This window comes from Mytilus edulis, chromosome 14 (assembly GCF_963676685.1).
Source record: "Mytilus edulis chromosome 14, xbMytEdul2.2, whole genome shotgun sequence".
Classification (NCBI taxonomy): Eukaryota; Metazoa; Mollusca; class Bivalvia; order Mytilida; family Mytilidae; genus Mytilus; species Mytilus edulis.
Window position 1 is genome coordinate 54,851,470 of NC_092357.1, and position 22,833 is coordinate 54,874,302.

The following is a 22,833-nucleotide window of genomic DNA, read 5'->3' on the forward strand; positions in this document are numbered from 1 at the left end:
ACCACGAGTTATCCGATTGCAACACGATCTTACTGCGATTATAACACGTTCTTAAAAGATTATACTACGTTCATAGCGCGATCTTACTACGTTCTCAGCAATAACGTCAACATCGAGCAATAACGTCAACATCGTGTTCCATATCAATACAGTTCAATTCCTTCTATTTCTGAATAAATCGTAGATTTCTCGGAAACAATACAGGCATGCCACCAAAATCTACCAGAACACGTGGGCATGGTGGTAGGAGTTGATGTAGAGGCAGAGGGAGCAAAGTAACGAATCCTGATCAAGCAGAGATGTCGGACCGACCAATCCAACCTAAATTACAACCTATTGCTGGTCCATAAAGCTCAATGACGATATTTTAGTGAAAGATAGCAGAGATGACATAGATGTATCAATATATATAAGAAGATGTGGTATGAGTGCCAATGAGACAACTCTCCATCCAAGTAACAATTTATAAAAGTAAACCATTATAGGCCAAGGTACGGCCTTCAACACATCAATCAGCACGCTATAATGGACCCAAAATATTACTAGTGTTAAACCATTTAAACGGGACAACCAATGGTCTAATCTATATAAAAACGAGAAGCATGGTTGAGCCGTTAGAGCACATGGATAATTACATTCAAACAAACAAAATCTAGGGAGCTTTTTTATATATTTTATGTGAAAATGAGAATGATGGTCGTAGTGTGAACGTAGTCAGGTCGTCAGAAGAGCGTGGTGAGGACGGCAAGGGCGTGCTAGAATCGTACTATGGTCGTGAACAGCGTGGTATAGTCGTAGTGGAAGCGTAGTTGGGTCGCAGTGAGAACGTGATGGTCGTAGTGAGGTCGTGATAACGTCGCTCTGCGATCGTAGCGCAGTCTCTCCGAATAGAACCACGCTTTCGCTACGCTCTCGCTACGATTGTACAGCGACCTTTGCGATCTTACTACGATCTTAGTGCGCTCTCACTACGCTTCTACCACGATCTGATTTCGCCACGACCGCACCACGATTGTTTTGAACATGTTCAAAGTTGGCCACGCTCTTCACGATCTTGAAGACCTCATCACGACCGTGATACGACGTTACTGCGATCTACACAATCGCACTACGATCATCAAAATTTGCATTTTTTTCACAGATCGTAGTGCGATCGTGGCCTAGTGGGACTGGGGTATTATATGTTATATTGAGTTAAGAAATGGATTTGACGGTAGCTTACGAGAAATACATGTAAACTAAAGATAGCAAGGTTGGGTTTGAGAATTTAAAGAATTAAACATATTTTGTTCTAGCGGTTATTCACGAAATAATCAATGTTAGCTAAAGATTTAATAGAATGTATGAGCTTTATCTAACAGGTAGTATAAAAGAAAAGCTACACACACGGCATACCCACCTTCGCTTCAGCTTTGTAATGACCATATTTGACCTATTGGAATCGAAATAATTCATGGAATCCATAGATTTGTTGAACCCATGAACTATTTCTTAAATAATATACTTCGGCCATTTTTTAACTATTTTTCTTTTCAATCTTTCTTTAAGTTCAGAATTAGGAATACTAGTATCAAAGACAGATGTATTCTATGGTAACGATAAGTAATGATCATTAGATGGATGTTTTGTTAAATTGAACTTTGATTTTACCTATTTATAACTATTTTGATTCAAGCGTCACTGATGAGTCTTGTGAAGATGAAATACGTGTATGATGTACAAAATTATAAACCAAATATTTTGGTGTCTTTCTTTCTTTAACAAGTTAAACAATAGTATGATTCATACAGTCTATTTATTATGTAGATTCACAGTTAGTAGTCACCAATTAACACAAATACATGTATACCAACACAAAAAAAGTTTGATATATTTTTGAGAAATGTCGATCTAACCATATATGGAGTCAAAGCAGCGAAAAAGGGCGGAAACGTATTTAGATTTTGAAGTGTGGAAGGACTTACATATGTAAAACTAAATATCTATCAGACAAAATTGTATACAACTCTGCGACCAGTTAACGTGTCTATGATAAATTTTTACACAATGAAAAATCATTTATTATGCTATTTTTCATAGTTTGAGTATTATTTATTTCAACAAACTAATTCGGAATGAATATTAACAATGACGTACATTTATTGAAATAAATGAGCCAAATCATCTTCAGTAGTGGTTTGTTCAAAAGGATTGTTACCGTTAGGGTACGCACGTGACATCATTCTTTTATGAATCACTGTAATGAATTGTTTTTCGTTAATTTTGAGGAAAATGCAATCATCTGGTGTCAAAATAAAACCGGGACTCCATTTTGAATCAAATATAGTTAAACTTTTTGATTGTTTATCATTTGAGCAATGAATGTTTACTTTTTGAAGAATGCGTCTAAAATGATACACCTCGTCAAAAAATTCTTGTTCTTTTAAAACCTTTGTCCAAAATATTTTATAGAAAGTTTCGTATAGCGCATAATCAGCAACATTCCACTTCCTGTGATTGTCTATGTCGTCTGCTGACAAATTCAAATTTTGATGAAGCGGCCATATGTTTTTCGAAATGTAAATAATGTCTTTAAAAGACCAACAAGTATAGCGTTTAAAGAGTATGAGTGACTCGTCAAAATATTCCTGTAGAAGTACAAGTTCAAATTTTGTATTTAATCTTTCAAAATAGGATTTAATGAAACTTCCGTTTCGTATCTGGCTTACTGGCAAGCCCAAGTCTATAGACATTTTATTGTTTGTTACGGAATAATGTGGATTGCTCGGTTCAAATTTCCATGGAGATTTCAAGTAATCCGACATTGGATGCGTTAAACTTTGATTAAGAATTTTAGCAAAGTATCCTTGTTGCGTAAATCCATAATAATTTACTGTTGAAATAAGTTGTTTAAGAGGTTCCCTGATAATTGTAAATAAAAAAGTATCACTTGGAAAGGTATTTTGAAATGCGCCCTCGTCGTAGACCACGTGATTACATAGTAAGTCGTAATCATCCTCTTCTCTCTTCGGAATGATATTTTCATAAGATATTGTTTCTCCTGGTGCTCCGATGTAGTTAAATCTATATTGGTCTATCTTCTTCAAAGGCATAACGAACGTCAAGTTACGGAAATAACCAAAACGCTGCATGATGCTCATTATAGTGGAACTTGCTGTTTTGTGCGTTTTTAAAAAAGCTACATGAGTCATGGGACTCGAACAAACCTTTTTTGTTGCTGTCTGCCTGGAATGCATATCAAGTGTTACGTCATGCCGGTCTATATTGAAAATGCATTTCTTCATTTCAGTTTTATTTATTGATTCATTCAACTTTGCGATTTTTTTCGATTTTGCATCTAAATTCAGTTTAGTCAAATGAATGCCCTCTTTATGACTCCGGAGTTGCTTTTCAACGACTTCAGAGTATTCGACCATTTTTTGGTCCATGTCAAAAGATATTCGGCTCTCCAATACATCTCGTCTATAATTATAATTATTAATGCTGGATGTGTATTGGATGACAACAATTAAGGAACCCAGGAAAAAACAACAAATTATCAGTCTGAAAAAAATAAAATAATAAAAAAACATTGGTTTACAGCTTCGTGAAATTGCAAAAAAAGGCAAAGCACTATGTTATAAACATATTTCGATGCTTAAAAATATTTTCTCTTCAGTTTAACAATTAGATATATCAATATGTTTTTACAGGCGGTAAATCTAGTGTACATATGTATTCTTGTATTTCGTAATCTCTTTTAGCAGTTTTGTATTCTCTCAATGAAATGCTGTAGACCTATTGTCACGGGGTTTTGTTCTTCTTATTTTCTTATTTTACATACTGCAACTACTACAACTTTTTTCAAATGAAACATTTGGAGTAAAAACCATCAATATGTTTTAAATTAGGAGCGAGCTACGTAGAAATTCCGCAAACTTTTAATGACGCCATAATGTGCGCAGATATTCTATTATTCCGATCCTCTGAATGAGAAGATAACAAAGAAAATGGTCCTAACCTATAAATGATCCAAATTATCAATTTGAAATACAGAAATTAATTTTAAGAATACAAATATGAAAAATGAATAAATTTCAATTTTCGAGATTTTTCATGAAAATTTTATCCGCCATGAAACATATATTTTTTAATTATTATAATAAACAATCTTACCGGACTTGCTTTGTTGACGTTTTCATCCTTCATACAACAACACAGGAAAGTTTTCCCTTATCAAAGTTTTATAAGCAGGTGGGTGATAGATCTCTGATAATTGTTGATAATTCGTTGGTTATCCTTGTCCTTCGGATCCTTCCTTTTTTCTGTACTGAAGACACCAATACCTGAATGGCGAATTATATAATAGATCACTGAACAGCTCATATATACTTGTCAACAAAAGAAACGATACAAGTCACTCTGTTGTTCATATATAATGAAATTGGAGACACTGTAACAAGCTAATTAATTGCTCGATTGAGTGAGATTTTCTTATCAAAAACCTATAACGCGGAAAAAAAATGGAGAAATTTTGTTATTTCAAAAATCGATATTAGAACTTAAAACTGTTAATTTTTAACATAGTCTGCTTAAAATTTGGAATGCCTTCGCACAACTTTGAATACTTAATTTTCATCCTAGAAATTAAGTGCCGACTTTTGTCATCATTTACCGCAAAAGTAATTTGACCCCTGTGTCCAAAAACACGATATATTTTAACTTTCCAATTTGGTCATGTTCATTTAATTATATGTTTTTGCTTAACAAATGAATGTTTTTCGTTTGATAATTTAACAAATTTTCCAATTTATCACATTTTATAATAAATTTAAGATCAAACGTGTGTATCGTTTCTTTTGCTCACTATAGTATAGTAGGTCATATGGTGTATTTCCATTATAAATCAAGTATGATTTCTTCACAAGGAGTTAATCTGGATGTGGGATCCATTATTTATTTGGTCTTTTATTTCAATTCTCTATTCTTTATATTGTAACACTATATTATTATCTTTGTTTTGCGGTGTGTTTTCTTTCTCTTTCTTTTTCTCTTTTTTTTTAAATTTTATTCGCCCTTCATTTTGTACCTTTTGTCTATTATTCTATATTCTGCTAACCCCATCTAGACCCTCCTAAACATTATTCTGAATGGGTTTTTTTTTGTATTGGCAAATGAAGCCAACTATAAATAAAGCATAAATAACGGAGCTTTATAAATCATATATTATATTTTGTGCTAGATATAATAAACTGGGACCAATTGAAGATTTCATGTATACGTCTCAGTTTTAAATCAAGTTACATTTCTTTAGAAGGATTAACTAAAATATCTCCACATTGAAAACAATTTTTATTGGTTAATGAAGCAAAACTAAATATTAAATATAACATGCTGGGCTTTATATTTGTACAAGTTAATATGGAAAGCATCTTTACATACTAAGTTTTAATAATATCAATGAAAAAAGACAGTAATTTGTTGTATTTGAATCAGTTATGCATAAAAGCAAATCTGAGATGCAACTGAAAGAAAAATAAATGTTCAACAGTATTTGAACCAGAAAATACAGTATAGGTCTAAAACTGAAAAGCACAAATAGTTATTTAAAATAGTGTACGAGAGTTCCATGCATGTGTCTTTTTTTTTTTAGATATGACATCGGACTCGGACTTCTTTTAAACTTAATTTTCTGTGCATGTTGCTGTGTGTTTCTATATTCTACATTGGCTATAGAGGTATAGGGAAATGATTGTCTACTCGATGATTGTTCGGGTTGTTGTTTCTTTGAAATATTCCCCATTTCCACTATCAAATTTATCTCACAAAACATGTTTAACCTCGCCGCATTTTTGCGCCTGTCCAAAGTCAGGAGCCTTTGGCCTTTGATAGTCGAATATGACGTCCATTTTCACTGAACTAGTACACATTTTTATTTAGGGTCAGCTGAATCCCACCTCCGGGTGCATGATTTTCTCGCTGCGTTAAAGACCCATTAGTGGCAGTCGACTGTTGTCTGCTCTTTCATCGGGTTGTTGTTTCTTTGAAATTTCTCTATTGCCATTCTCAATTTTATGGCACACTGTGCTTCAATGTTACAAGTAAAAGGACTAAGTCTAACTTGGGTGCGCGACAGTTAATTGCGGATAGTGTTCGCGTTCAAACTCGTTTCATAGGAATACGTCGTAAAGTTGACGACTTTAATAGTTTGGTTTTATGATTACGTGTATCAGGAATAAAGGCAACAGTATTATACCGCTGTCCAATAGTCATAAATCGATTAAGCGAAAACAAATTAGGGTCATAAACCCAAACCCACTGAAACAGATCAACTATAAGAGAAAAAACGGAACAACAGAACACTGAACTGCTACAAAATTAACGCCAACATACATAGAAACGAACTATTTGATAACAAGTGCCTTATTCTTAACATGGTACAGGCATAACCCTCATTACGTATGATAGAGTATAGAGGTTAAACGTTGGGAGGCAACATGCATCATTTAAACACGTAGATTTAACAAAATACTTCAAAAAAGACATCATTCAATAAGGCCTTGGGGTATATAAACTAGTCTAAATATCCCACTCGAGTTGGGGATTCGGGGTGTATTCTGGGGGTTGGAACCCACTATTTTACGATCAATGGATATAAACGTGAACATAATTGTTGGAACACCCACCCAACCGTTTATCCTGGGTTAGATACACCACCCTCCCTTTGTAAATGACTAGATCCGCCCAGTAGCCCCTCTCCATATTTTTAATTTCGATCATCATAGTAACAAATGTACACGAACATGCACGAAGGTCAAACAAATAAAGATAGTTTCCCGCACTTATCCTAAATGTACACTCAATTTTCTCTTTAATCTTACACAATTTATGAATCTTTTAGGGTAATTCAAGACATTTTTGGTTATACACAACATTGTTAAAAATAAAACCATGTCCCTATATACAGTCTATGCACATGTCTTTCTTAAGTAAATTATTTTACATAAATACGTACCTTATTTATAATTTTCTGCCATTTAGCAAGAAACAAGTGTAACTACCTTCTTAATAACGATATGGTAAACCTGTAACAAAAACACAAGATACATGCACCGTATTAAAAATTTTAAAAATGGTCGCAGTTTCGATGACAGCTAAACGTAAACATTGATGAAAAGGCTTTGTGTCGATCTAGAGAACTTTTATACCGCTGCTGGCGGACTATCTTACACAAGAGTATTATCAGTATTGAGATTTCAGGAGCACATCCTTTCTTTAAATTCCCTGTTTATAAATTAAGAAATTATTATAAAAAAAAACTAATGTGTAAACATCCTCAGACATGGTTGACCTTAAGGATGTGCATATGCGAGGTTAAGGTATTTGTGACAGATGTTCCATGTAGGTTTTGCATATTGTTGTTTAGTGTTCATATCGATTTCTGTTCGATTTATTTCTATAACGAATACATGTAATGTTGAGTCACAAAATGTTAAGTGATAAAAAGATACGAAGTGGATGTAAGCAATTATAGTCAACTATACGGCCTTCAACGATGAGCAAAAAAATCCCGTACAAAAAAAACTGAGAACACAGAAATTCAAATTGAAAAACACAACAAGGGTTTGGTTGGATTTAACCTTAGTTTGCGTACAATGGCGCTAGTTGAGTCCGGATTTTACAAACAAACAATTGAGTAAACATATACGCTATAAGTTGGTCTCAAGTGAATGGTTGTACCATTGGTTATCATAACACTATATACTTATTAACTGCTTTTGATGAGGTTGATAATATACATTTACTTCCCATGCAAGAGGGAGATATGAAGATTTGTTCACCAAGGAATATTCATATTTCACGAAGGCTCTGCCCGAGGGAAATATGATTTTTCGAGGGTGAACAAATCTTCATATCTCCCGAGGCCAAGGGAAATGAATGTTTTATTTCACTGCCTATGCTTTGTTTACTATCTGAACATCAAATATTAGTTTGCATACCAGCATCTTTTTCTTATCCGCTTGTTTATATTATTGAACACGATACACATTAATAAACAGTACGGATAAAAAGTTAATTATTAGTCTTTTTGTTTTAACGTCTGAAATAAATGTGTACAAGATAATGATATTTGCTATGTCTATTTAGAAAATAAGAAGTTTTTAAGACGTTGTGTACATTAACCGCGCGCGTTCATATCTCCCGAGGCCAAGGGAAATGAATGTTTTATTTCACTGCCTATGCTTTGTTTACTATCTGAACATCAAATATTAGTTTGCATACCAGCATCTTTTTCTTATCCGCTTGTTTTTATTATTGAACACGACATACAGTAATAAACAGTACGGATAAAAAGTTGATTATTAGTCTTTTTGTTTTAACGTCTGAAATAAATGTGTACAAGATAATGATATTTGCTATGTCTATTTAGAAAATAAGAAGTTTTTAAGACGTTGTGTACATTAACCGCGCGTAAGGTCGAACGATGTATTCCCAACATTTCAGAGGGGAATATGATACTGAGAGGCGAATATGAAGATTTGTTCAATGACATGTGGGATAGTCTCAACCAATCAAATATTGTTTAAACTATCAATATGTATAAACAGTGGAATAAAATGATTTGTCAACCCTCAAGATATGATATTCACCGAGGCCAAATGAAATCAAATGGAATAATTGGTTTTATGCAGTTACTAATGCACATAAGTTGAAATAATCAATAAAGATTAATACTAAAAAAAATACACAAAAAATAAAAGAGAAGAGAAAAAATACACCGAAAACAAGAAAGGAAATAAACTAGAACTTAATAGTTATAAAACTATTTAGTTATACGGACGCTGTTCAAAATCTTATATTTACCTCTCGGTTTTTTTTGTTTTTTTTTGCTATGTTGAATATTATACAATTACTGTCTTTTGATGAGGTAAATGTGTGGTTTTATTGACTTTTGAAAAACTGATATTCGCTGAGGCCAAAGGCCAAAGTGAATATCATTTTTTTCAAAAGTCAATAAAACCACATAACTATCAAAACAAAAGACAGTAATTGTTTTATTCCATAGTCCGAGAGAAGAAAATGTATCTAATGACAAACATATACCATTTTTTTTTTTTACATGAAACATTTAACCATTACGTTGCATGTAAAAGCGCGTGACGTTTAGCAACGCGCGTCTGGCGTACTAAATTATAATCCTGGTACCTTTGATAACTATTTACACCACTGGGTCGATGCCACTGCTGGTGGACGTTTCGTCCCCGAGGGTATCACCAGCCCAGTAGTCAACACTTCGGAGTTGACATGAATATCAATAATGTGGTCATTTTTATAAATTTCCTGTTTACAAAACTTTGAATTTTTGGAAAAACTAAGGATTTTCTTATCCCAGGCATAGATTACCTTAGCATTATTTGGCACAACCTTTTAGAATTTTGGATCCTATAATGCTCTTGAACTTTGTACTTATTTGGATTTATAAATATTTTGATATGAGCGTCACTGATGAGTCTTGTGTAGACGAAACGCGCGTCTGGCGTACTAAATTATAATCCTGGTACCTTTGATAACTATTAGCGCGGTGAATAACACTTTCTCAGGTGAATATGCTTTTTTATTCAAAATCCAATTCATATAGAGAAACCTACTAAAATAATACCAATATGGAATAATATACAATTACTGTCTTTTGATGAGGTAAATGTGTGGTTTTATTGACTTTGAAAAACTGATATTCACTGAGGCCAACGGCCGAAGTAAATATAATTTTTTTCAAAAGTCAATAACACCACATAATTACCCAAACAAAAGACAGTAATTGCTTTGTTCCATATTCCGAGAGACATGTATGTAATGGAAAACATATTATCATGGAAGGATATAACATGGTTTTATCAAAGAGAACTGCCTCTAAATTTAGCCTATGAGAAAATAGAAAATGTTTAGTCGTATAATAAAACTGGTTGTAAGAGAACTGGATGATAATGCATCGTTTGCGCTATAACTCGATAACTACTTGTATTACCAGTTATCAGAATTGGGTGTCTGGGTTAAATGAACCCAGTGAAATGGTCTTGTAAGATCTTGTTTCTTCAGAAGCGTATGTGAAAGTGCCACCTTTGAGACGGAAATTCACTTGTTCAATTTTGCGTTACTGTTTCAGGCAGGTTCAAACAATCAAAATTGTTAAACACTCAAGCCACCTTAGTTACCCTGATATTTTGGGGTAAAAAATGGTGTGGAAAGATCTTTGCTGGGCATAACAAATAACCCCAATTGACCAGGTTACCTAGGCATACATGTATGTTGTTTACGCAACAACTTGTTTGTGTTTAAAGGAAAATAGACTTAGTATAAAAAAAAACATGTCTATAAGTGTCCACTAAGCTGGTCGCTAACCATCTGGAATTAATAAAAAGAATGTCACTTGTTTGTATTTAGCCATGTGTATTGATTAGAACTGTTCTACATTACAATGTGATATAGGATGACTTTTATTTATCACTCTAATCGTTCTTATTAGAGATTTACGGAAAGTCTCGGTTCCGACTGTTGACTCCGACTCTGACAGAACAAAATACAGGGGTTGTCTCAAAAATTAATTTAGAGGTATACTAGATTCATAAGTTGTCCATAAGCGGAGCATACTATTGCTCCAACGAAAATAAGAATCAAAATTTAAATCAAGAGTTTCGTAACAGCATATTTCAATCGGGTAAGTCTTCTAGCTCATACACATTAAGCCTGGCACGTTATTTTGATTGATTTTTCCCTTTATCTATGCCATAGGTATATGTATATAAAAATGTATTTAAACTAATCTTTGATATACAAAAAAAAGTCTTTCATATCTCAATTTTTCCATCAAAAAGATTTACTTAATTAGAATATCAATTTGTTTTTTAAATGCTGAGATAAAATAATTATAGTAAAGATATTTTAAAATGTTTGCTTTGTTTAATTCACCCCAATTTTTTTTATCTGTCTTCCATGTTGACAATTTATATGGAATTAAAGGAAAAACGGAAAAGGGTGCGCTCGATGGTCGTCCCCCTCTCCAAAAAAAAATCAGCTCGCATGTTCAATATTTTAAAGGTTAGGTACCCAGACATTTTTTGTAAATCATAACTCCAAAAGTTCAAAGCAAAAAGAAAAGAAGCTCAATTTGATTTACAAATACAAATTTACGGAAAAAGTGGCAGAAGCAGATTAAAAAGTAGACCATTGATCCCGGTCCCTGTTAACGGTAACGAAAATTTAAAAAGAATATGGTCCGGTCCCTTTTACAAGAAAGAAATGTAGCTGGCCCTCTTTTTCAAATGTGTGGATCCGCATCGGGGAAAAAGGGGGGAATTTCGCTTCAAACGACATGTACATGTAATGTACATGCTCACTTAGCTATTCGAAAGTTAATTTCTAAAACTAAGTTGAAGATAACAATTAATGGATCCTGTTAGAAAACAACAGTTTCTTCAGATTTTTCCTGTTTTAAATCTTCACCCTCCTGATTTAACGGAATTTCTAAAAAAAAATGATTCAGATCATTCTTTAATGGATAACATTTATCCAATCAGCATCCATTCACAATTTTATCTTGTAATTACACCATTTACGCGACAGCAAATCAACAGAAAAAATGATCACCAGAAATGCAAGGCTCAAAATTAAATAGAATCATTGCCGAATATTGAATTTTTGTCGAATATTTAGTAACTCTTTGTGGAGGGCACCCAAGAGAAAAACTCAGACAAATTGTGGAGACTGTTACATGATTCGTTTACAGAGGACAAAAAAAATCGTAATGTAAAATCTCGTTTAACTAAATTTTACATCGAAATGCTAATTAATTAGTACCTTTTATTATTTTGAGACGACCCCCTCCATTTTACCTGTCAGAGTCGGTGTCAACAGTCGGTACCGAGACTTTCCGTAAATGTCTATTAATAGTAGTATTGGATTAGTATATTTTTCTGCGTTTCGTAGTATAGTAGAAAAATAATGTATTGCACGGTTCATCAAGACTAAGTGTAGTCACGTGTTCAGAATGACCAATGGTCAAGGTTTTTTATGGTTTGGCGCCAAAAGTATTGTCCGTGTTAAGGTCTTCATTCTAGCCGTGGACGTTCGATAGTAAACAACACAATGGACGAGCCGGCGATTAAACAGTTAATAGCAAACGAGGTGCATAACGCTGTCCAGAGTTCTCAGAATTCCATGCTTTCCAGAATCGACAATCTGATGAGTAACAAGCTAGGTTCTTTTGAAAGTTCCATGAAAGAATCCCAGAAGAATTGACAACAGACAATTACGAGTTCAAACGGAAGGGTAATAAAGAACAGCACAAGATCAACACCAAAATTATCAAGAAGATGAAAGAAGCCCAATCTAACCTTCAAGACAGTCCAATGCGAAACGATCAGATAGATTCAGCAACCCAAAGAATTGGTGAAGGTATAGATTTGCTAACACATAGGCAAAAACTTGTGAAGATGGCTGATCAATCAGAAAGCGGGTGGAAGACGGTAGAGGAATACCAGACGAACAGTCTAGCAGATAATTCCGAAGACGAGAAAAGAATACGCAGAGCTGATGTTAGAGCTGCACAGAAAATGAAGGCAGAGAGAAAGACTAAGAAGAGTAGATTTACCCCCATTTCGCACCCCACATCAACCAGATCGAGTGCACCCATACCTGTTCAGACTTCATTACCAGTACACATGTAAACTTAAATATTATCCTTAGAATATAAGTTCCCAAGGGACAATATATTAAGTAAAAACTATCCCTACAGATGAAATATTAGTAAATAATGGATATTTTTTACCTTTTAAAGTTGTCCCATTCTAAAAAAGATTATCCACTTTGAAGGATAAAATCAATGTAGATAAAATATCCTAAGGATAAAAGTGAGTAGTAAAATAATTTCCCATGGGATAATATTACCAAGAAATTTATCATTTCTAGGGATAATATTTCTACAAAATTATATCCATTTGGGATAATATTTCAGTAAAATTATATCTGATGGGATACAATGTCATGTAAATACTATCCTACTGCATCTTGATCAATAAAGTGTTTTAACAAATGGCACATTGCTTTAAAGAAACAAGTAAAATGATAATAGATAATAATGTGTGTCAAGATGGATGGAGAGGAGTATAACGTTTTGTACAAATATCTGCTGAATAAAGAATGCACCAAAAACAGCTCTTTAAATGAGAAACAAGCATTACGAAAACGTGCCCAAAGCTTCTTTATTAAAAAAAATAAGCTGTACTACAGAATTAATGAAGGTAAGTTTTATATTTATATTTGTATAATCATCAATAATTAACAGTGTTAATTAGTTTTGAAATATGTTTTGAATTAAATAAAAGAGATTTTAAACCCAAAAATAATCAAATATCGATCATGGATCAGAAGATGTAGATAAAATAGAACTATCCCATTATTAATATCCACAGGTTATAATACATGTAGTATACAGATATTCCCAAAATTTCCTACTAAGGACTGTTTCTAATTTTTTCGTAAAATGATCCGGGAGATAAAATGTCTTTGAATATTTTATCCTCTAGGATAGAAAATTGCAACATTTTATATCCCACAACACTAAAATAATATCCTGATGGATATTATTTTAGTGTTGTGGGATATAAAATGTTGCAATTTTCTATCCTAGAGGATAAAATATTCAAAGACATTGTGGATATTTTTTTAGTGTTGGGGATATAATTTGTGGCAATTTTCTATCCTAGAGGATAAAATATTCAAAGACATTTTATCTCCCGGATCATTTTACAGGGGTGATCAAATTAATTGTTACACACAGACCAGGGAAATGTTACGAATGTGGAAAATCAGGTCATTGGCGTAAAGATCACGCTGCAATGAAGCAGAGCTTTGATAAGATAAGTATTGACTTTGAATATTTATCAGATTGTCAAGATTTCGAAGAATTCGGTATTTCCGATTCTGAAAATATAAAGTATGATTGTTTAAACAAGTCTAGTTTTCTAAACGAAAACAACATGTCGATAAGTAAACAAGTAGATAATAGATCGCCGATAGGCATGCTTAAAAAGGCTTTTAATCATTGGACAAAATCAGGTGCTAATGATCACGTATTAGACGTGATCAAGAACGGGTATAAACTACCTTTTTACACTGTACCAAGCATTTGTTTTTTTAAAAAACAACAGATCGGCATTAGATAATCCTGAATTTGTACATAGTGAGATAGAAAAATTAATTAGTTTAGGTTGTGTGTCAAAAGTAGATCTCATACCAAAAGTAGTAAATCCTTTGACAGTAGCTAAAAATAAGGATAAGTTGAGATTAGTTTTAGACGCCAGGCATGTAAATCCGCACTTGCATAAATTTAGATTTAAGTATGAAGATGCAAGTGATGCAGCAAATTTGTTTAACAAGCAAGATTATCTGTTTTCATATGATTTAAAATCCGCATACCATCATATTGAGATATTTTCTGAACATAAAACATATCTTGGATTTGCGTGGGAAATTTCAGGAAAGATTTCATATTATGTTTTTAATGTATTAACATTTGGTATTTCAACAGCTGGTTACATTTTCACTAAAGTTACTAGACCGGTAGTACAGTATTTTAGACAAAAAGGTATAAAAATCATCATGTATTTAGATGATGGCATAGGTGGAGGGGAAAATTATGAGAAAGCATTAGAAATAAGTAATCAAGTGCACACAGAATTGCAAATGTTTGGGTTTCTTATAGCAGAACAAAAATGCAATTGGCAACCTTCTCAGACAGTTAAATGGTTAGGTTTAATATGGGACATGTGTGTTGGTAAGGTTTATGCGTCACCTGAACGATTAGATAAACTGAGAAATTTTTTAAAACACTTTCTCGAGAAAGTTTCTTCAGGAAACTGCTTCTTTAAAGCGAGGCTAGTGGCTTCATTAGTAGGTCAGATAATTTCTATGCAAGCAGCTATGGGTAGTATGGTTAGATTGAGAACTAGGAGTCTTTATGAATGCATAATGCAAAAAGCTAGTTGGGATTCGCCAGTTTTAATTAAAGAAATGGCATTTGATGAAGTCGTTTTCTGGAATATATTTTCAACCATTTTGATAAAAAGTGGGGTAGATATTCAATAGACAGATTCGCGTCAGATTACAATAAAAAATGCATACGCTTTATTTCAAAACATTGGTGCACAGGTACCGAAGGTATTGATGCGTTTAATTATACATGGGCAGGAGAAAACAATTGGATTGTTCCACCTCCTAGTTTGATTGCAAAATGTATTTTAAAGATACTACAAGAACACGTTACATGTACATTAGTAATTCCCAAATGGACCTCAGCAGCCTTTTGGCCAATGTTGGTGACTGAGGGGGGGAAACTGAAAACTTTTATTGTAGAGTCAGAAGGTTTCTCCTCAAATCATATTTTACGAGGAAGGGGAAAAAACGGTATTTTTGGTATGTACAAATCTGTATTTGACATGATGGCATTAAAAATTTGTTTTTAATTCGTTTAAAAACACATGTGTATAGAACATAACAGCTGTTACGAATTGGAACAATTATTTTATGCAACGAAATAGATATTTATTGTTTAATTTATTTTGACAGGGATTCAACTAGGACAAACAATAGAAGACGAAATATTGGCAGCTGGTGTGACGTCAGATAACTTTTCAACTTTAGCCGATCGAATGGTACATTTTTTATTACATTCTAGAAGTGACAATACAACTAAATTATATCATGGTGCTTTTCGGAGATTCGAGAAATTCATCATTTCTGAAGGCGGAGTGGCAATTCCAGCAGAACCTATTCACGTGTCATTGTATTTAACCAAACTTTTAGACAGTGGTTCTTCGCACAGTGTTTTACAAACTGATTTTTATGCTATTAAGTGGGCGCATAATATAAACAATTTCGATGATCCGACAGATAATAATTTCGCCAAAAATTTGTTAGAATCCTCAAAAAGACAAGAGCATAGTCCAAAAGTTAAGAAAGATATTATTGACTCAGCTGATATAGTTAAGCTTTGTGAAAAGTATATTTATAATGAGGACATGTAATTAGAGACTTAGTTATGATAGTGCTTGGTTACTCTGGGTTTTTACGATTTAGTGAAATCAGTAATATAAAATACAAAGACGTTAAATTTTGTGAATCACATATCGATATTACTATAGAAAAGAGTAAAACCGATCAATACAGATTAGGTGACTCGATAGTTATTGCCAAAGGTCAATCCGCAGCATGTCCTTTTATTTTACTAAAAAAGTATTTAAATTTAGCTAAGATTAGTTCGTCAGATGAATTCCTATTCAGACCTATTTTTAGATCAGGCAGATATTATAGTTTGATATATAAAAACAAACCACTTAGTTACACTAGGGCCAGAGAATGTATTGTCAATCGTTTGAAAGAAGTTTGTAAAAAATTGAATATTGGTTTGCATTCACTGAGAGCTAGTGGTGCTACAAAAGCAGCGAATTCCAATGTAAGCGACAGGTGTTGGAAACGTCATGGTCGTTGGAAAAGCGACTCGGCAAAAGACGGGTATGTCGCTGATTCATTAGAACATAGATTAGAAGTGACCAAGCATTTAGGTATTTGATTTTTTAGGAAAAAATGTTTTTTCTTGCGTTTTGTACTAACTATTCTGCGCCCGTTCTCTGTGGATTTCTATAGTTCGTCCGTACGGCAAATGCAATATATATATTTGTTGAGTTATTATTTAGATTTATATAGTTTGAAGTATAGTTCAATTCGTATTTGGTATACTGGTCAGTCAACATTGAGTATGTTTGGTATATCTAGTTTGGTATAGTAAATACGTATATTTTTCTGCGTTTCGTAGTATAGTAGAAAAATAATGTATTGCACGGTTCATCAAGACTAAGTGTAGTCACGTGTTCAGAATGACCAATGGTCAAGGTTTTTTATGGTTTGGCGCCAAAAGTATTGTCCGTGTTAAGGTCCTCATTCTAGCCGTGGACGTTCGATAGTAAACCACAAATTACAAGTGTATATATTTATATATAAGTATGTTATAAGCAGTGGCTGTTTATTTTTGTATTTGGTTTTTTAAGCGCTGGACTTGACGCTTTCTCTGGAAGTGGTGTCGGCATTACCTCGAGTCACAGGTTTCCATGAATTAAGTTATTTTTTATGGTTTTTCCTGGGTGGCATTCATCACTAATGACGGAGATGAAGATTCAAAGAATAGAATCTTTTATATTGTTTATGAAATAGACAAATATGTTGGTCTAATTTATAATTTTGGATTGATGTATTGAAATTAATATGTATCGTTACATAATGTCAGATTATATCATATTAAACGCCGGCTAGTTCGTCCGTACGGCAAATGCAATATATATATTTGTTGAGTTATTATTTAGATTTATATAGTTTGAAGTATAGTTCAATTCGTATTTGGTATACTGGTCAGTCAACATTGAGTATGTTTGGTATATCTAGTTTAGTATAGTAAATACCGTCGGTATTTTCTGATTATCATTAAACCAATGAGGTTATATTAGGAGGCGATAAACTGGACCCCTGTTGTGTTCACATATCCCTACACTTCGGAATCACTTCGGTGCGGAGATTTAGATGAAATGGCGGACCAGTTTAAGTAGGCGGGTTATCGAAAGACGATAAGTCCATGTAATATATATGTTACCACCTTTTCTGTAAGAGGGTGTTTATTACTAAGATAGATTCTGAACTCACAGAAAGAGGTTCAGGGAGACATTGTTCTAATTACACATTCTGGTAAGACCAGAAACAAAATGTAGAAATGTTGTAAACCGACCGAGAATGCTAAAAAAATAAATAGACTGTATATAAAAAAAAGAAGATGTGGTACTATGTTTGCCAATGAGACAACATTCCACAAGAGACCAAATGACACATAATTGAACAGCTATAGGTCACAGTACGGTCTTCAACAATGAGTAAAGCCCTTACCGCATATATTTACTTTCGACAAGTGAAGGTTTGGCCATGATACCTAGCTATTAAAAATAAACACCGAATGAATACTAAGTTTAACTATTCAATATTAACGAATTCTAAAAGTTACTATATATAGTTGCTGCATGTTGAAATTCGGGTTTGGTTAAAAACACCTACGCAATAAGAACAGTGTCGTTACACGAATTAAAACTTTAAACCAAATCGGTTTTTTTTTTATCCAATTTAACATTTCTAAGTTCACACTTCGTTTTATTATTTACAGTACAGTGGCATTTGGTACACTGCTATCTATCTTAAATGATAACGGCTGTCAGTAAAACAACTGTTTATATAACTGAATCGTGGCATGATATCCGATAGGACAATTATCAAATGGAAACCAAATGACGTATGTGCTAAATTAGCAACGGTTTGTTTGTAAAATCCGGACTTAATTAGTGTCGTTGTACACGAACTAACACTTTTGCATTGAACCAAGCGCTTATGTGTTTGTGTTTTTTCGTTGTTGTTTTTTTTTTTAATTTCACACGTCTGTGTTCTCAGTTTGTTTTAAAATTTACAGTATAGTGACATTAGATACATTGAAATATCTGTTTGATGAAAATATTTATCACTTAGACAAGTGCTCATATTAATTGTTATTGGCTTTGAACTATCTTAGTACTCTCGGATCTGTCCTTTGTTTCTATTGCGTTTTCGATAGCTTTTTATACGTTTTGGTCGATTTGTTGACTAAAGCCCTTTTTAACTGATGTTTTTTTTTTATTAATTTTTATGTTGTACTGTTAAAAAAATGTCCCAGGATAGATGGAGGGTTTTGGCACCCGAAAACATGTTTAACCTCGCCATTTTCTGTATGTGCCTGGTCCAAGTATGGAGCCTGTAATTCATTTATCGTCTTTGCTGTATACTTTACTAGTATTTGTTTATCGTTTACTGTATTGTACATAAAGGCCATTTGTTTTCTAGTTTAAATTGTTTTACAATTATCATTTCGAGGCCTTTTATTACTTACCATGCAGTTTGGGTTTTGTTCATTGTTGATTGTCATACGGTGACCTATTGTTATTAACGTATGTCATTGATCGATGGGGAGGGTTGTCTCATTAGCAATCATAACATATCTCCTTAATTTCATATGATACCATTTGATCATCATGAACATGATGAACGATGTCCAATAGCTTTGGTATTGTACTGTAAATACATTTGTAGGTTAGAACGCAGCAGACATGGGTCCTTTGTTGTTTTTTTCACCGACTGGTATATTGATAAATCCATCAAAAAAGAAACAATCGTTTACAGGACTAAAGTAGTATTAAAATAAAAACTAGGCAAATGTGAAAAGAGTTCTTAAATGCCTACCCCTTTTTGCCCTAGCATTCAATTTCGTAAAGTTATTGGTATATAGAAGAAGTTATGAAAAGGAAAAAAAGACTCAAACTACCATCCCCGCCTTGCAAGCACTGAGACGGTGTGTGGTATTTTTTCCATAGAAAATTACGAACGTTTAATTGCCTTATCATATATAAAAACAAAACTGCTTTGTGCAACATTTGACTGTCATAACATGTATTATTGAACGAAAATAGAAAAAATCATAGAATGGTAGACAACAGCAAAACAGAAATTTTCATAAGTGGGGGCCCACTGACTGACCTAAGAGGGGCCCGCTCCAGTCACGCTTCAATGATTCCCTATATAAGCAACCATGTTTTTCCCAAAAGGGGGGGGGGGGTCCGGGCCCTCTGGTCCCCCTCCCCTAAATCCGCCTCAGCAGACAAACAACAGTCCATAAAAACACTACAGAATATTACTCAGGAAGCTAAGCATAACACTAAACTGAAAACTAAAGATTGAGCATAATTATAAAACACTGAATACTAACGATTGGGGAAAACACTACACAGATAACTAAAAATAGAACAAAACACTAAACAGAATACTTCAAAGTGAGCAAAACACTACATGGAAAACTAAAGAAAGCAAGAGAAAAACTCTACACAGAAAACAAAAAAAAACAGGAAAACACAGGAAAACACTACAAGGAAAATTAAAGTGAGCAAAACACAAGACGCAAAAACTAAAGAGTGAGCAAATCACTACACAGAAAACTAAAGAGTGAGCATAACAATACACAGCAATTTAAAAGAAAGCAAAACACTACACAGGAAACTAAAGAGAGCAAGAGCAAAACACTACACAGGAAACTAAAGAGAGCAAGAGCAAAACACTACACAGGAAACTAAAGAGAGCAAGAGCAAAACACTACACATGAAACTAAAGAGAGCAAGAGCAAAACACTACACAGGAAACTAAAGAGAGCAAGAGCAAAACACTTCACAGGAAACTTAAGAGTGAACAAAACATTACCAAGAAAACTAAAAAAAGAGGAAAACACTACACGTAAAACCAAAGAGAGCAAAATACAAGTCGGAAAACTTAAAAATGAGCAAAACACTACACAGAAAACTAAAAAGTGAGCAAATGACTAAACAATAAACTGAAGAGTAAGATAAACGCTATACAGAAAATAGAGAGTGAGCAAGACGCTGTACAGAAAACCAAAATGAGCAAAACACTACACAGAAAATTAAAGAGTAAGCAAAACACTACAATGAAAACTGAAGAGTAAGCAAAACATTACACCAAAAACTAAAGAGAGCAAAATACTAAACAGAAAACTAAAAAGAGAGTAAAAACACTACACAGAAAACTAAAAAGTGAGCAAATGACTAAACAATAAACTGAGAGTAAGATAAACGCTATACAGAAAATAGAGAGTGAGCAAGACGCTGTACAGAAAACCAAAATGAGCAAAACACTACACAGAAAATTAAAGAGTAAGCAAAACACTACAATGAAAACTAAAGAGTAAGCAAAACATTACACCAAAAACTAAAGAGAGCAAAACACTAAACAGAAAACTATAGAGTGAGTAAAACACTACACAGAAAACTATAGAGGGAGCAAAACACTACACAGAAAACTGTAGAGTGAGTAAAACACTACACAGAAAACTATATACAGAGTGAGCAAAACACTACACAGAAACTATAGAGTGAGCAAAACACTACACAGAAAACTATAGAGTGAGTAAAACACTACACAGAAACTATAGATTGAGCAAATTTAAAACACTACACAGAGAAAACTATAGAGTGAGTAAAACACTACACAGAAAACTATAGAGTGAGCAAAACACTACACAGAAAACTATAGAGTGAGTAAAACACTACACAGAAACTAATAACTGAGTAAGTGAACACAAACCCTTGAGGGTAAACACGTGTATTTCAGATCAGGTTGATCATCACAATTACAAATTCAGTGATATATCGGATTTTTGTTATCACGAACGAGAAAAACTTAATACCATAGTACATTTGTAGTAGTAATAAGAGTGTTACCCTTCGAGTGAGACAAGTTCCCAGAAATCAAGATTTAAGATTTTTTTTAATCCCTTCAGAGTTTACGATTCAAAGATGTCTATGCCATTGTCCGAAGAATAAATCTGAATGAAACTTTTTGAACAATAAAAATGTGAAAGTTGAACGTATGATAGAATTTTACATTTAGTTACATATACACATATAAACATGTGTTAAAGTTTTAATAACTTACTGTGATTGTGCTTTAATCATTTAATCATTCCAGCAACTTTTAACAGAACAGGTAAACATCAAAGTAAACAAAATTATCGAATTATTATCGTATTGTTTATCAGGGATTTATCTAAATGTTGACCTTTTCACATCACATCAATATTAAGAGACTCATTGTCAATGAAAAAAAGACTCCATTTTGTTTTTTAATACGATCTTCCTTTTTTATGCCCCACCTACGATAGTAGAGGGGCATTATGTTTTCTGGTCTGTGCGTCCGTTCGTTCGTTCGTCCGTCTGTCCCGCTTCAGGTTAAAGTTTTTGGTCGAGGTAGTTTTTGATGAAGTTGAAGTCCAATCGACTTCAAACTTGGTACAGGCTTGACCTTGGTATGGATAGTACGATCTTCGTCTGCTGAGAATACCGAATATAAAAACAACACTTAAAAATTTCATGCGTCCGATTTACCTTCATCTGGAACGCTCAAAGTCGGATATTTGATATACAAGGATGCATAACATACGAAACAGTTGAATACGAGGAAACAAGACTGAAAAATAATCGTATTTCACTTTGTCTAAGGGAGATAACACAAATTACTACAAATATATAAATCAAAAACTCCGCGTGTACTTTCATTTCTCAGTGTATTTTGGTTTTTTTAATATGAGGGTTTATTTTTCATTTTTCATAACCTTTGTGTGTATAATTTTATTTTTTACTAATTTTAGTATTTTTTATTTTTTTTTTTAGTTCTCAGTGTGTATCTTTTTTTTCTAATCTTGACGGTGTAATTTTTATTTCATGGTGTGTGTGTAAGTGTGTGCGTGTGCGTTTTTTTTTTTTTTTAAATTCTTTTAAGCGTCAGTTTTGTTTTTTAATCTCACTGGCGTGTATTTTTTTTTTATGGTTCTGAGTGTATGTTTCAATTTTCTATTTTCATCTCGGTGGGTAATTCGTCAGAAAAAATAACTTCAACTTAATTAAGACGAAAACGGCTTGTCATTGTCATATCAGACAACATTTAAGGAAACCCCAATTATTATTTTTTTTTAATCTGCGCTTGAATGTCATTGGTATATGCTCAAGACTTTCCGCCAATCCCTAGAAAATAGTGCATTGCCATTTGGTAGGTCATAATAAATCTGATATCACACCACACACACGTCCAGAAACCATCTATTAATGACAGTTAATACATTTCTTTAAAAAGTTCATGCACATGTTAATGTTCTAAGAAACAATATTAACACTT

At 33.3% G+C, this 22,833-nt stretch overlaps 2 protein-coding genes across 2 annotated transcripts; one reads left to right on the plus strand and one right to left on the minus strand.

Annotated features, from left to right (window-relative positions):
• Positions 1 to 1,776: 1,776 nt before the first annotated feature.
• On the minus strand, positions 1,777 to 21,654 carry LOC139504493 (galactose-3-O-sulfotransferase 2-like). Its single transcript, XM_071294600.1, has 4 exons — positions 21,598 to 21,654; positions 6,995 to 7,064; positions 4,156 to 4,325; positions 1,777 to 3,543 (listed from the first exon to the last, which is right to left on the minus strand). Exons 3-4 carry the CDS (start codon positions 4,179 to 4,181, stop codon positions 2,139 to 2,141), a joined length of 1,431 nt encoding a protein of 476 aa, XP_071150701.1. The 5' UTR covers positions 4,182 to 4,325; positions 6,995 to 7,064; positions 21,598 to 21,654; the 3' UTR covers positions 1,777 to 2,138.
• Positions 16,076 to 16,606, plus strand: LOC139504309 (integrase/recombinase xerD homolog). Its single transcript, XM_071294376.1, has one exon. The coding sequence runs from the start codon at positions 16,076 to 16,078 to the stop codon at positions 16,604 to 16,606; it is 531 nt and encodes a 176-aa protein (XP_071150477.1).
• Positions 21,655 to 22,833: the final 1,179 nt, after the last annotated feature.